The sequence below is a fragment of the Microchirus variegatus genome (genome assembly GCF_963457635.1).
Source record: "Microchirus variegatus genome assembly, chromosome: 9".
NCBI lineage: Eukaryota > Metazoa > Chordata > Actinopteri > Pleuronectiformes > Soleidae > Microchirus > Microchirus variegatus.
Genome location: NC_139810.1, coordinates 2,826,706 through 2,843,264, shown reverse-complemented (window position 1 = coordinate 2,843,264; position 16,559 = coordinate 2,826,706). Strand labels below are relative to the sequence as shown.

The following is a 16,559-nucleotide window of genomic DNA, read 5'->3' as shown; positions in this document are numbered from 1 at the left end:
CAGATTAAGAAGGAATAATAATAATAATAAAATTCATAAAATGATATGAAGGTTAAATGTTGGTGAAGGGTTGATTTATTTGTGTTGTTTTTTTTACATATAAAAGTCAAACCTTTGTATTACAGGAGGGTATTTTGAACCCCCCCCCCCCCGCCCAAAGATTGTGAACATTTTTAGATTTTCAGACCTTAATATCTTAATATTTTATTTATAAACCGCTTGGTTTTATGTATTGATTCTCGGTGTCGCCAGTAGGGGGAGTTAATGAGTTTGCCAAATATTCATGGAAAGATGCCTACCGTCACCATAACCATAACAGTAACCCTAAGACCTGAAAAATCTCCCTAATAACTGAGAAACTGTTTTTTCAGCTGATGTAAAAATAAAAATAAAATATTAACATCTTTTTTTCAAATGTATACATCATAAATTGATGCGTTGATCGCACACTTTCCATCTTTTTATTTTATTTTCCTTCTTTTGCTGCCGCATTTGTCATTGTTCTTCAGGAAGGAGGTGTCAGAGAGGGCGTTTTAGAGTCATTTGTATATTAATGTGTGGGTGGAATGAGGGTGAGGTTATTGTGTGTTATTCAATCACCTGCGCTCAGTTTGATGGGATGTATAAAGAGAAGGTGCGTAGGACTCGGCGTATGCACGGTTTTATAAATCTGAGAATTTCTTTGCGTACGTACTTTTCAAATTTTGTGAGTAGGCCCTCTTTCAGGATGAAAACTGCGCACTCTTTTATACATGAGGCCCCTGGTCTGTGAACTGGCGCTTGAACCGATTCTGGCTTTACTCTGGTTTGTTGGAGCAGTTTGTGGACTTGTTTTGACTGGTTCTTGGTTCTGGTCCTGATGGAGAATCTTCCCACCTCCTCTGGTTCTCTGGATCTCCTGGAGGAGACCAAGAAGAACACGTCTCCTCTGCCCAACGACAGCGACGTGGTCCCAGGGGTGGGGCCAGGATCCCAGGAGCGAGAGACATGGACCAGGCAGATGGACTTCATCATGTCCTGTGTTGGCTATGCTGTTGGACTTGGAAACGTTTGGAGGTTTCCTTATCTTTGTTACAAGAATGGAGGAGGTAACACACACTGCCTCCATCACTAAGTTCAAAAGTCTTATTTTGTCACTTCAGTGTTTGAAATCCTTTGTTCAGATTGACCTCAGTGACACAAAGTGACCACACGAGGCAGCAGAGGACCTGCAGCTCCTGTGTTTTCACCTCCTTCCTCTTTAGTTTCATCAACATGTTGTAATGATGCTGCTGATATCAACATGACACCAAATTATAGTATCTGTGTGTGTGTGTGTGTGTGTGTGTGCAGGTGTCTTCCTGATCCCGTACCTGCTCATCCTCTTCGTTGCAGGAATCCCGATCTTCTTCTTGGAAACCTCTCTGGGTCAGTTCATGAAGGCCGGCGGCATCAAGGCGTGGAACATCGCGCCGCTCTCTAAAGGTGAACTACACCACAAATTAATCACTGAGTGAATGTTTGTCACACATACATTTTTAACATTTCACAAACCTGAACAGGAACCTGTTTTATGAACTGTCTGTGTGTGATACAATTACTCAGTGATGTATTTGTCATTTCTCATATGTCATACACTAGAGCAGGGATTCTCAACGTTTTGATACCCGAGGGCCAATTTAGGAACCCAAGATTGGACTGAGGGCCACCAAAGGAAAAAAATTCCCATTTGTAATCATTTTAATGACCAGATTGCAGTTCTACAGTTTACACTTATTGGTCTGTATCCAGTAATGTCCAATAAACATTTAACAAGCTTAGTAGCTCCTGGGTTAAAACTATCAACTGTAATTCACTGAGGGCCGCCAGAAATGTTTCTGTGGGCTAACATTGGCCCGTGGGCCGCACTTTGAGAACCAATGCCCTAGAGTCATGTGACATGCTGTCCCTGCCCCTCAGGTCTGGGTTACTCCTCCATGGTCATCGTGTTCTTCTGTAACACCTACTACATCATGGTGTTGGCCTGGGCCCTCTACTACCTGGTCAAGTCGTTTAGCTCCACCCTGCCCTGGTCCACCTGTGGTAACGAATGGAACACACCCAGCTGTGTGGAGACATTACTGGTCCAGGAATGTAAGAACATCAGCCTCACCAACATCACCATCACCGGCAACATGACCTGTGCCCAGCTGGCAAACGCAAGCTCACCCATCGTGGAGTTCTGGGAGTAAGTTCTGCTTCTGTCAAGACTTCATTACAACACAGACTGCTGCTCACTCTGTCTCTGTCCCTCACCTCTGTCCATCTCCTGTCCTCTGTCCATCTCCTGTCTTCTGTCCAGGAACAAGGTGCTGGACATCTCGTCTGGTCTGGATGAACCTGGACGTCTGAACTGGGAGATCCTGCTGTGTTTAATGGCCGTGTGGGTGCTAGTTTATTTCTGTGTGTGGAAGGGAATCAAATCCACTGGGAAGGTACGTGTGTGCGCGTGTGTGTGTGTGTGTGTGTGTGTGTGTGCGTGTGCGTGCGTGTGTTTAGCATGGCCTGAAGGTGTATAGGGACGATTTGGGGTGATGCCCGACCAACTAGGAGGAGGAAGAGAATTTTTTTTTCCTCGGCAATTCCAAAGATCCTTAGTACTAATATTCCTTTCAGCCGTCTCTGCCAGCAAAGGTAATTATTATCAGTGTTCTAGACATATTATCTGTCATTGTCCAATCAGAATCGTCAGATTCAAGTCACGTTTTATGGTGCCGCCTCTTCTGGGGAGATTTGACAGACGTGGAGAATCGCCCGAAAATTCTCCCATTGACTCTCATGTTAAAAAAAGTTTCATTTGAAGCTACATTCGTTAGCTTGTTTGCTAACAATGTTGATGTTTGTATCGCTCAGGGTTTAACTACAGGTTAAACTTCACGCAAATCAGACAATAGGACTGTTTTGTGTAAGAGGGTATTGTAAGATGCATTTATCAACACATCTAAAGATTCAATTCTGCACTTTCCTTTACACTTCATGAATAATTTGACGTGACTATCTTGTCATATGTTTGTTGTATGTATCTGGTAAAGGTTGTGAAAGCTCTTGATCCTTGGTCAGTTAATAAATATTTGACTTAAGAGTCATTGCACGAGAAAACCAGGCAAAACCAGGCAGAGGTGGGAAGATGGGGGTCAGCCAAATCGGCCCATACTTTGTATGTGAGATAGGTATGTGGAACTATGAACAGCCATATAATTAAAACCCTCCAGCTATTTTTCGTTATGGAGATCTGGGACCCCCCTCCGAGACCCTCCGAAATCAGGTTATTTACGGCTGAAAAATACCAGTCTGAATCACCAGTGACTGGAGCTCGATTCGTTGTCTTAGTTTCTCAGCGTGTAGCTAGAAACCACAAAAATGTTGGGAAACTAGACTCAAATTCAAAACACCGAGGTCTTTTAGGTTTCGTTTTCTGACGTAACTGGCAACCCGTGGTTGCTCGGCACCTTAGACTCTACTGACTGTAATGATTGGTACGGCGGTAGGTGGCGCAGCATGCCAAAACATGATTTGCAGTTTGCAAAATGTTTTTTTTTATGCAAATATTTTGTCTGTACTGTTGTTGTTGGTGAGTTCAGTTTGTTATATGAACATTATTCCTGAGTCTCTGTGACATATTAGGAGGATTTTATGGACAGTTGTTTTAGATTTATTACATAATGCACCTTTAATGGAAAAAATTGTATGGGCGACCCCAAACTTTTGAACGGTAGTGCATTTTGCAATAAATAAGACTGGCTACAAGCTACAAGCTCCAAACTCCCAAGGCCTGCAATGTCTGACCCAAATTAATTACATTTTAACCAATTAATTCATTTAAAGTATCGTTATATCCCACATGTAGAGCCCAAATCAATACTACTAATTAATTAGACTTTTTAAAACAATTGTTTAATGATTTTCACACATTGTCACAAAAAACTGGGCCTAACTTACCCTGTAGCGAGACGTCATTACTAGATTTACTATAGTCCAAACCCCCCAAAATCCCCATAAAGACCCCCCAGTCACGGCCCGCGTTATGTGTGGCCCAAATTTACGACGTTTGTTTTTGAATCAGTAGATGTTCCTCTCTCCAGCAACAGTAAAACCATTCTCCAAAGCCACTGCCCAGGGCAGATAATGCGCCTTAAAAATTACTTAAGTTCATAGGTATGAAAATTCTGCTTTCATTGGTTCCGGTAACGCCCTAGCACACCCTCTTAACTTCAACGCTTCCTCTTCAACTTTTGGTCTGTAAAACAATGAAACCTATGCTATGTGGAAATATAAAACTTATATCCATATCTTTATCAGAATTCTAACGGTAGCCATCAAAACTTCAGTATTTTTCAGCCATAAATAACCTGATTTCGGAGGGTCTCGGAGGGGGGTCCCAGATCTCCATAACGAAAAATAGCTGGAGGGTTTTAATTATATGGCTGTTCATAGTTTCACATACCTATCTCACATACAAAGTATGGGCTGATTTGGCTGACCCCCATCTTCCGACCTCTGCCTGGTTTTCTCGTGCAATGACTCTTAATATGCTGCCCCTGTCTTTATGTGGTTGCTGGACACATCTTGTGTCCTGTTTAGTTGTTTTACATCATCCATTAGATTCATGTAAATAATATTTGTCTTATCAAGTTGCCATCTAGTGGACACAAGAAGAACTCTGTTAATCATCTAACACATTGATTCTGTCTTGCTTTATGCACCTGTTGTATTGGTCACCTTAATCATAATCAGATTAGGTGTTCAGTGAAAGAAAATCTGACTCTTGATGTAAAATAAACTGAGTCAGTGTGGGAATGTCATTAAACAGGTTTTATAGTGACATACACATAATGACACACTGTACTGTGTGAACTCATCGGTGTTAACCACAGTTTGTGTGTGTGTGTGTGTGTGTGTAAGGTGGTCTACATCACAGCCACCTTCCCGTACCTGGTCCTCATCATCCTGCTGATCAGAGGTGTGACTCTTCCTGGAGCTTATGATGGAATCATGTACTACATCAGTCCTGATTGGTCCAAACTGTCCCAGGCTCAGGTCAGTGTGTGTGTGTGTGTGTACTGTATAGTATATGAAAAAGAGAAGGTGAATGAAGAAGAAAACCGACACACACACACTCGACCTCTGACCTCTGTGCAGGTGTGGATAGACGCCGGGACTCAGATCTTCTTTTCGTACGGCATCGGCCTTGGTGCTCTGACGGCGCTGGGAAGCTACAACCGCTTTAACAACGACTGCCACAAGTACAACACACACACACATGCATGCACACACACACACACACACACACACACTGATGTGTGTGTCTTGTTTGTGCAGAGACGCCTTCATCATCGCCTTCATCAACAATGGAACCAGTTTCCTCGCTGGTTTTGTCGTCTTTTCTATTCTGGGCTTCATGGCTGCAGAGCAGGGAGTGGACATCTCAGAGGTGGCTGTGTCAGGTACACACACACACACGCACGCACAGACACACAATGCATGGCGATTGCGTTACCCGCAAAGTGACGACATCCCGCCACTAGATCGCAGTGTGTCGTCGTATGTGCATAATGCAACGAGTGAAATTGAGATTGAGACTGATCTCAGCAGAATGTGTTCACAAAATCCACAACCAAAAATGATGAGGCAGCGAAAGCGAGAATAATTGTGGCTGAAGAAATCACCCGTGCTTCAAAGTCTTTTTCTGAGGGATGTTGTGTGAGCAGGTGTGTGAGCAGGTGTGTGAGCAGGTGTGTGAGCAGGTCTGCCCTGACCAGATACAGACTTTTAGTTTGTTTGTCAAGAAACACCATCGCAGACAGCGTTACAGCTATAATGCATCATATTTGTAACCTGAATAGGTAATAAATACAGAGTTATTTAGCAATATAGTGACCTTTATTTGACATTATATTTGGTTATATTTATTCTGTATGACAGTTACATCTGCACCTTTGACCGGGGTTCGATTCCAGCCCCTAATTATTAGGCTATCATATAATAATTACCCACATCATTAATACTAATAGGAGACAAACCATCAAAAGCATTCATATTCATATTCAAAGTCCATAATTCATGTTCATGTCTTCTTTCTTCTTTCTTCTGAGTATCAGTCAGTAAAGCCAAATGTCGCTGACACCCAGGCAAAGTCAGAAAGTCATCATTCAGTAGCAAATTTATCAGTCAAAATCAGAGTCAAGTTGGATGTCAAAGTGTCTCAGTGTCAATGTGTAACAGCTACTCTTCATCCAACTTCAGCTTCCTGTAGTAGGCAGATCTTTGTTATTGGTCGTTCCAGGCAGCTGCTCTTTGTTTTAATCCGCACCTGACGCACAAATCCTCTTCTGTCCGGAAATGTTTCCAGAACTCTACCCATGACCCAGGAATTTCGAGGTGTTGTATTGTCCACAATTAGCACTATATCTCCTGCGATAATGTTCCGCTTTACTCCAGGCCATTTCTGACGCTCCTGCAGTTGAGGCAAGTATTCTTTCACCCATCTTTGCCAGAATAAGTCCGACATGTATTGCACCTGCTTCCATCGCCGTCGAGCATATACATCAGCCTCCTGGCATTCTCCTGGTGGTAAAGATGGGACAGTTTTCAACAGCAGCAGGTGGTTCGGCGTTAATGCTTCCAGATCATTAGGATCTGTGGATGCTTTCGTAATTGGGCGGCTGTTGATGATGGATTCCACTTCACAGAGGACTGTGTGAAGACCTTCTTCATCCAGATTTTGAATATTCAAAGTGGAGTTCAGGACTTTTCGTACAGAACGAATTAACCTCTCCCAAGGTCCTCCATGATGTGAGCCAGCTGGGGGGTTGAAGCTCCATTTGATTCCCTTCTGAAGAAGTACATCATTAATCTGTGACTGATTCCACTGTTCAATGGCTGTTCTTAATTCACGCTCTGCTCCCACAAAGTTTGTTCCATTATCAGATCGCAACTCCAGTACTTGACCACGTCTTGCTATGAAGCGTCTGAGTGCATTTATGAAAGCGTCAGTGTCCAGTGAGGGTGCCACCTCGATGTGAACTGCACGTATAGCCAGGCAGGTAAAAATTACACCATACCGCTTTACTATACTCCTCCTGCTCTTCACTTCAAACGGTCCAAAATAGTCCACTCCGACCCGAGTAAACGGGTTTTAATTCCAGGTTGTGTTTTGTTCTCCACGGTAGCTACAGTGGTGGCAAAACTGGTTCCTCTAATTCCTGTATGAGATTGTGATTTGTTTGTTTATTCCTTTAGTTGTCACTGAGGGAGCATCGTGTATATTTGCCAAACACTGGGTCAGTTAAGATCCTCACTTGTCCCTCAATAAAATTGGTGATGTCACTGAATGTAGCTCTTTGATTGCGTCTCTCCTGCAGTTCACAAGCTACAGTTCTCCACTTGTCTCTGAACTTATAAGGCAGCTTCCTTATAACGGTAAGCATATTGGCAGGAAGATCTCGCTCATGCAAATATTCCACCCCTTCCATGGCATTAGAACAGCCTCTGAGGAAAAGGCTGTAATCCTGGAGAGCTTTAATGTCTTCAGTCTTAATGGGAGGCCATGAAAGAGCCCTTTCCATGTATGCAGAGGCAACTTTCTGCTCATTTCCAAAATGCTCCCGTAATAATGTTTTAGCTCTGATGTAGCCCCGTTTTGGGTCAAAGTGCTGACAGCTTCTCACCAATTCCTTAGGGTGACCCCTAGTGTGCTGCTCCATGAAGTAGAGCCTATCACTGCAGTTCTCCGTATTTCTCTCCACACTATTCTCAAATGCTTTTATAAATGCATGGTACCTTAATGGATCACCATCAAAAATTGGGATTTCCCTCCTTGGTAATGATGAGAGGCATTGCTGTTGAATTAAGAGTGTAGTTATTTCATTTTGCTTTCTCATAATTCCCAGCATATTGTTTTGCTCATCCTCTCTTGACCCAAATCCTGCATTCGATGTGTGTCCATATTGAGTTTGTGTGTTCTCATTAGCAGTGTGACTCAGTGAATGTTGTTTAGGTTCAAAAGGTGACACAGGCTCATAATGAATGAACTGAGGTGCCATTTTCTCCTTGTGCCTTGTTCCTGGATCCAAGCCGTCATGTTTAGTTTCCCCTTGTTTCATTGACCTTTGTGGAATATATGCGTTTGCATTAGCATTGAGAGCTTTAGTTTTACCCTTTTCCAAATAAGAGTTCATTCCATCTGAATACCTTGATATGGAATTCTTTCCACTCAGAACGCTCCGAGATCTGAACACATGTCATTTTGCCATATGTGCTGCAATGTCTTCATCCATTTTAAGCTGCTCCTTTTTCCTTTTCAGGCGTTCCTCCTGTTCCTCCAGTTCATGTTTGTCCTTTAATAGTTTCTGTCTTGCCATTAATGCTGCCAAGTCAGCCTCTGCTTTCAGACGTGCAGAAGAAGCAGTAGAAACAGCAGACCTTCTTTCAACGCCAGAGTTTTTGCTTCCCACATTTGACACACTGTCATTTGGTTTTATGTTATCTTGCATATCCTCTGTACGGAGTATTGATGCAGCTTGAGATTCATCTTCTGTTGGATATTGAAGAACTTCCTCATTTCTTTTAGCTGAATCAGACTGAAGCAAATTGAGGCTTTTATTTTGATGGGATTCCTCTGATTCACTCAGCCACCTTTTAATGTCCTCTTTAAATGTGTTGCTGTAATTCATGATGCTGGAAAACCATTCATTTTGTTTCTTTTGTTCATCCTCCAAGAGTAAAGGAATCACAGACTCATGAGACATAGTAGCACTTTCACACAGTTGATTTAATTCCTCAAAATGGGTTTGAACATTTGAAGTATTTTCCTTTGTTCTCATGAGAGTTTTAATTTCTGGTATGAGCACTTTCATTTTATTCACAGTGATTTGCGTTCATATTGAAGCTTTTCAATTCGATTTGCCAAAGCTTTGGCTGTGAGTTTGCCTTGTCTTTTCCCACACTCCATTTCAACATCAGAATTGATTTCACTCATTTTCCTTTTTGGAGATAAACATCATCGGAATGCTTTGCGCAGATCAATCCAATCCTTAATCATCATCCGTCGTTCCCAGTGAACCAGCAGCAGTCAATATGCAAGCCGCAATCCTCCCATCAATATACTGTTCAATTTCATTCTCCTGCTCTTTCCGTCCTCTCGATCTTCGCTCCGTAGCTCACTTAATGATGATTAATGCCGTTTTTTGTTGACAAAATGTAGCGACTCCCGTAATAACCTAAACGAGTCGCTGAGGGACTGAGGATGGGCCTGATTGTCCGACGCGCTTATTCAAATGTTCAACTTAATTGATGGATCTCAGTGGATTATTTGAATAAGCGCGTCCGACAATCAGGCCCATCCTCAGTCCCTCAGCGACTCGTTTAGGTTTTTACGGAAGTCGCTACAGTGACCATTATGCTGATGTGGCCCTCTGCGCCGAGCACCTTACCCTAACATTAACCTTAACCATCACAACTAAGTGCCTAACCTAAACCTAATTCTAACTCTAAAACCTTGTGTTTTGCCAGGGGGTGGTCCACACAAGCATAGAAATAGAGCACACACAAACTGACGTTTGTAAACCACTCACTCTCCCACACCAAAGTCCAGTGATTTTAACATCACAGCACACAGGAGTTGTTGATCCACCAGCAGCTCCTGTGTCCCTGTGAGCTAAAATCACTGATTTCTCTATGGACTTTGGTGTGGGAGAGTGAGTGGTTTTACAAACTTCAGTGTCATCACACTAACATTTAAGTGAAATGGGGACACTTTTGAAGTTGGCGGGACATAAAAATTCCAGATATGGAATGCTCAGCACTGAAACTAACTAATATAATTATATATAATAATTTTTGTATAACAGAAAAATTATATAATTATGTAATAATAATTTACATTATTGCTAAATTATTTTTTGGATGTATTGATCAAATGATTGATAAGTTTTTCCAAACCTCAAACTAAACAAAGAAGAAAACCGACTGATTTAACTGTTGTCATTCACCAGTCAATCAATAATCAATACTCACACGTGTGTGCAGAGGTGTTCAGTCGTGTGTGTGTTGTGGTTCAGGTCCAGGTCTGGCCTTCATCGCGTATCCAAAGGCCGTCTCTCTGCTGCCTGTGTCACCGCTGTGGGCGGCGCTCTTCTTCATCATGCTGCTGCTGCTCGGCCTCGACAGTCAGGTGATCAACTCCCACAATCCTTCACTTCCACCGCACTGTCATCATGACATCACAGCAGGTCATTGTGATGCAGCGAGGCGTTCACTGACGCTCAGAGATTCAAGCGTTCATCTGTGACAACGTCCAGCATTAATGACATCATCATCATCATCATCATCATTTATTTAAATGACTCTGTCTCTGTGTCTCAGTTTGTGGGAGTTGAAGGATTCGTCACAGGGATTCTGGATCTGTTTCCAGGACGATTTCAGCATCGATATAAGAGAGAAATCGCAGTGGCGATCTGCTGCTCACTCTGCTTCATCATCGACATCTCCATGGTGACGCAGGTGACAACAACGACACACACTGATGATGTCACATGATTTCATTTCACTTATAATTCACCAATATTTTTAGGATGAATCGATGACTTGGTTTTGTTCATTGAATGCATTGAAGCGGACCTAGACCGGAAGTTCCAATTAACGCTGTTTTTAGTGTGTATCTGCGCCATTACCTTGTTTACGAAGCCCTGAAGGTTCTAAACAAACAGTTCAGCCACTGCTGAGAACGCTGTGTTTTATTGTAATCTCGGGCTCAGCAAGATCTCTGAAAAAACCCGGTCCGGTTACGTAAACAGCGGTTCTCCTGAACAGCAGATCGTCCTGCTCCGGGCACTAGTCCGGGCACATCCGGTTGCGTACATTAAACCGCAGAAGAAGAATAACATCCGTTGTGGATGTGTTTCACGAGCGACAGTGTCTTCTGACTCTGGATCAGACTCCGGGTCAAAGGTCGTCAAAGGGACTGCGGCGGGGAGTCGTGAAGAAGCTATTTTTAAACACTGTTAAAACAATGTTATGATAATGAGGAGCAGTGCATCCACCGTTCCTGAGGGGGGAGCTGTGCTTCTGAGAGCGGGTGTGCTGAATAGTACTGGCCAATCACAAGACTCTTGTCTTCTGGGGGTGAAAGTTCACTCTGAAATATCGCGGCTCAAGAACAGCGTCAGAAAAGAGGATTTCTATCGGCTCGTTTACAGCAACTAGGAGGTTTTTGACCATAAAAACAAGTTAATATATGTAAGTAGACCTCCATAACTAACATGTATGTGGAACAGGACCACTCTATGTGAGCTTTAAAGGTTTTGTGTGTGTGTGTGTGTGTGTGTGTGTGTGTGTGTGTGTGTGTGTGTGTGTGTTTGTGTGTGTGTGTGTGTGTGTGTAGGGAGGAATGTACGTCTTCCAGTTGTTTGATTATTTCTCGGTCACTGGAATAACTCTGCTGTGGCAGGCCTTCTGGGAGTGTGTCGTTGTGGCCTGGATCTATGGTATGTGATGCACACACACACACACAGACGTCACTGTTTGACCTGATGATGTCACTTCCTGTGGACTGACCGTGTGCAGGTGCTGACCGCTTCATGGACGACATCGCTCGTATGATCGGGTATCGTCCGTTCTGGGTCAAGTGGTGCTGGTTGTTTGTGACTCCATGTGTGTGTATGGTGAGAGGAAACACACACACAATTCACTCATCGCTATGGTTACGAGTTCCTAATTTTTAAATATGATGAAAATGTTTACGTCCCACATTCAAACGACCTGACCTTTGACCCACTGTGTTGTGTGTGTGTGATTGGCTCCGCCCCCTCTGCAGGGCATCTTCCTGTTTCACCTGATCACCTACGAACGTCTGATGTACAACAACGTGTACGTCTATCCGTGGTGGGGCGAGATGATTGGCTGGTTCCTGGCGCTGTCGTCCATGCTCTGTATTCCTCTCACTTTCATCTACAAACTCTTCAGAGCCAAAGGCTCCTTCACTGAGGTTAGCTCCACCCACTCTGACATCACACACACCATTAACCAATCAGACGCCTGAACGTTGACTGTGTGTTGCAGCGCTGGTCTTTCCTGACCACACCAGTGTGGGGCGCTCATCACCAGGAGTACAAGGACACGCCCCTGGCGCCGGGCGGCGACAACAAGGGGGTCCGAGACAGCCTTTTAGATCGTCGACCAATCGCAGAGCTCACACACACAGTTTAGGCCGACGCCCACAATCTGTTCTTCTGTCATGTGATCAGAGAGAAAGATGATGTCGCGTCAAATTAGTCTGATGATCAATGTAATCTAATCTGTAATCATTCGTTCACGTATCAGTTAATCTGAAACAGCAGAGGCGGAGTCACATGGTCACATGACACACCCACTGCATTTCCCAGCAGGCAGTGGGATTTTCACCTTCAACTCATGAACGTCATTGAAATATTTAACATTGTTTATTCGATTCTAAAAATATAAGTTGAGTTTTTTCGTAAATGTAATGATCATTTTGTGTTTTTGTGATGTTAATGACGCTCAGCTAACGAGACGCTAACGAGTCCCATTCTGATGATGTCATTATTTGTTTCATTGACTCCGCAAGATTGGCTTATCTAACCAGGCTGTAAACTGGTTTTCTAATTATTTATCAGATAGAACTCAGTGTGTCCAGGCCGCCGGGTCTTTGTCCTCGTTCCTTGGGCGTGCCTCAAGGTTCCATATTAGGACCACTGTTGTTCACAATTTATGTGAATAATCTTTGTGATAAATTGTCGCTGTGTCCCATTTTTATGCTGACGATACAGTAATTTATTGCACATCATCTTCAGCTTTAAAATCACTTGAGTTGTTGCAGTCAGCCTTTGACACAGCTCAAGTTAGTGCTGAGCTCAGATCTTCCACCGCAATGGTTGCTTTTCCCAAAAAAGTTTTTTTTTGTTGTTAGTTTTTTTAAAAACCACTGACTGACCCCCAACTGACCAGACTAGACACTTGGATTAGAGACCCCGATTCAAAGCTTCAACGCTTGAGTGACGGTGACATCTGGTGGACAATTGAAGTCATAGCAGCCTCTCATGAGCACGACCAACGCACTGACAGTGTTTCAATCCCATGTCAACAATAAACGTTTACGGCTGTGTTTTGTTCATTCAGACTCACCCGTACTGTAAAGCATCCCAGATTAAGAAGGAAGAATATATCGGAATGATATGAAGGGACAAATGTTGATTGTGAACATTTTTAGATTCAGACCTTAATATCTTAATATTTTATTTGACAATGTATTGATTCTCGGTGTCGCCAGTAGGGGGAGTTAATGAGTTTGCCAAATAATCATTGAAAGATTTTTCTGTTTTCTGTTTGCAAATCTGGTGTCTGCTTCCATGCATTAATCACTGTGGATTACAATTTAACTACAACAAAAAGTTCTAACACTTAGTTTTACAAGTGTATTCATATTTGTGACAGAGTAGAATAAGTAGAATACCTTTAGTATAGTAGGTGTGTGAATGATCAATAATCATTATTATTGGCAGTAACAGAGGGCCCCAAAATCAAAATTTGCTTAGGGCCCCATGGAGGCTTGGGCCGGCCCTGCCTACCGTCACCATAACCATAATAGTAACCCTAACGCGACCTCGAGACCTGAAAAATCTCCCTAATAACTGAGAAACTGAAGATCTCGTTTTTCAGCTGATGTAAAAATAAAAATAAAATATTAACATCTTTTTTTCAAATGTATACATCATAAATTGATGCGTTGATCGCACACTTTCCATCTTTTTATTTTATTTTCCTTCTTTTGCTGCCGCATTTGTTATTGTTCTTCAGGAAGGAGGCGTCACAGAGGGCGTTTTAGAGTCATTTGTATATCATATATATATATATATATATGTATGTGTGGGTGGAATGAGGGCGTGGTGTGTTACTCAATCACTTGCGCTCAGTTTCAAGTTTGATGGGATGTATAAAGAGAAGGTGCGTAGGACTCGGCGTACGCACGGTTTTATAAATCTGAGAATTTATTTGCGTACGTACTTTTCAAATTTTGTGAGTAGGCCCTCTTTCAGGATGAAAACTGCGCACTCTTTTATACATGAGGCCCCTGGTCTGTGGACTGGCGCTTGAACCGATTCTGGCTTTACTCTGGTTTGTTGGAGCAGTTTGTGGACTTGTTTTGACTGGTTCTTGGTTCTGGTCCTGATGGAGAATCTTCCCACCTCCTCTGGTTCTCTGGATCTCCTGGAGGAGACCAATAAGAACACGTCTCCTCTGCCCAACGACAGCGACGTGGTCCCAGGGGTGGGGCCAGGATCCCAGGAGCGAGAGACATGGACCAGGCAGATGGACTTCATCATGTCCTGTGTTGGCTTTGCTGTTGGACTTGCAAACGTTTGGAGGTTTCCTTATCTTTGTTACAAGAATGGAGGAGGTAACACACACTGCCTCCATCACTAAGTTCAAAAGTCTTATTTTGTCACTTCAGTGTTTGAAATCCTTTGTTCAGATTGACCTCAGTGACACAAAGTGACCACACGAGGCAGCAGAGGACCTGCAGCTCCTGTGTTTTCACCTCCTTCCTCTTTAGTTTCATCAACATGTTGTAATGATGCTGCTGATATCAACATGACACCAAATTATAGGATCTGTGTGTGTGTGTGTGTGTGTGTGTGTGTGTGTGTGTGCAGGTGTCTTCCTGATCCCGTACCTGCTCATCCTCTTCGTTGCAGGAATCCCGATCTTCTTCTTGGAAACCTCTCTGGGTCAGTTCATGAAGGCCGGCGGCATCAAGGCGTGGAACATCGCGCCGCTCTCTAAAGGTGAACTACACCACAAATTAATCACTGAGTGAATGTTTGTCACACATACATTTTTAACATTTCACAAACCTGAACAGGAACCTGTTTTATGAACTGTTAAAATGTCTGTGTGTGACAAACAATTACTCGGTGATGTATTTGTCATTTCTCATATGTCATACACTAGAGCAGGGATTCTCAACGTTTTGATACCCGAGGGCCAATTTAGGAACCCAAGATTGGACTGAGGGCCACCAAAGGAAAAAAATTCCCATTTGTAATCATTTTAATGACCAGATTGCAGTTCTACAGTTTACACTTATTGGTCTGTATCCAGTAATGTCCAATAAACATTTAACAAGCTTAGTAGCTCCTGGGTTAAAACTATCAACTGTAATTCACTGAGGGCCGCCAGAAATGTTTCTGTGGGCTAACATTGGCCCGTGGGCCGCACTTTGAGAACCAATGCCCTAGAGTCATGTGACATGCTGTCCCCGCCCCTCAGGTCTGGGTTACTCCTCCATGGTCATCGTGTTTTTCTGTAACACCTACTACATCATGGTGTTGGCCTGGGCCCTCTACTACCTGGTCAAGTCGTTTAGCTCCACCCTGCCCTGGTCCACCTGTGGTAACGAATGGAACACACCCAGCTGTGTGGAGACCTTACTGGTCCAGGAATGTAAGAACATCAGCCTCACCAACATCACCATCACCGGCAACATGACCTGTGCCCAGCTGGCAAACGCAAGCTCACCCATCGTGGAGTTCTGGGAGTAAGTTCTGCTTCTGTCAAGACTTCATTACAACACAGACTGCTGCTCACTCTGTCTCTGTCCCTCACCTCTGTCCATCTCCTGTCCTCTGTCCATCTCCTGTCTTCTGTCCAGGAACAAGGTGCTGGACATCTCGTCTGGTCTGGATGAACCTGGACGTCTGAACTGGGAGATCCTGCTGTGTTTAATGGCCGTGTGGGTGCTAGTTTATTTCTGTGTGTGGAAGGGAATCAAATCCACTGGGAAGGTACGTGTGTGCGCGTGTGTGTGTGTGTGTGTGTTTGTGTGTGTGCGTGTGCGTGCGTGTGTTTAGCATGGCCTGAAGGTGTATAGGGACGATTTGGGGTGATGCCCGACCAACTAGGAGGAGGAAGAGAATTTTTTTTTCCTCAGCAATTCCAAAGATCCTTAGTACTAATATTCCTTTCAGCCGTCTCTGCCAGCAAAGGTAATTATTATCAGTGTTCTAGACATATTATCTGTCATTGTCCAATCAGAATCGTCAGATTCAAGTCACGTTTTATGGTGCCGCCTCTTCTGGGGAGATTTGACAGACGTGGAGAATCGCCCGAAAATTCTCCCATTGACTCTCATGTTAAAAAAAGTTTCATTTGAAGCTACATTCGTTAGCTTGTTTGCTAACAATGTTGATGTTTGTATCGCTCAGGGTTTAACTGCAGGTTAAACTTCACGCAAATCAGACAATCGGACTGTTTTGTGTAAGAGGGTATTGTAAGATGCATTTATCAACACATCTAAAGATTCAATTCTGCACTTTCCTTTACACTTCATGAATAATTTGACGTGACTATCTTGTCATATGTTTGTTGTATGTATCTGGTAAAGGTTGTGAAAGCTCTTGATCCTTGGTCAGTTAATAAATATTTGACTTAAGAGTCACTGCACGAGAAAACCAGGCAAAACCAGGCAGAGGTGGGAAGATGGGGGTCAGCCAAATCGGCCCATACTTTGTATGTGAGATAGGTAT

The 16,559-nt window shown here is 43.3% G+C and overlaps 1 protein-coding gene across 1 annotated transcript; it reads left to right on the top strand.

Annotated features, from left to right (window-relative positions):
* Positions 1 to 859: 859 nt before the first annotated feature.
* Positions 860 to 12,222, top strand: LOC310931749 (sodium- and chloride-dependent creatine transporter 1-like; the record flags this gene model as incomplete). The annotated part of the gene is made up of 13 exons (XM_083894980.1): positions 860 to 1,088; positions 1,333 to 1,464; positions 1,939 to 2,206; positions 2,321 to 2,453; positions 4,921 to 5,055; positions 5,158 to 5,261; positions 5,338 to 5,462; positions 10,077 to 10,189; positions 10,381 to 10,518; positions 11,399 to 11,501; positions 11,581 to 11,678; positions 11,831 to 12,001; positions 12,076 to 12,222. The coding sequence occupies 13 exons, from the start codon at positions 860 to 862 to the stop codon at positions 12,220 to 12,222; spliced, it is 1,896 nt and encodes a 631-aa protein (XP_083751106.1).
* Between the last annotated feature and the right edge of the window lie 4,337 nt (positions 12,223 to 16,559).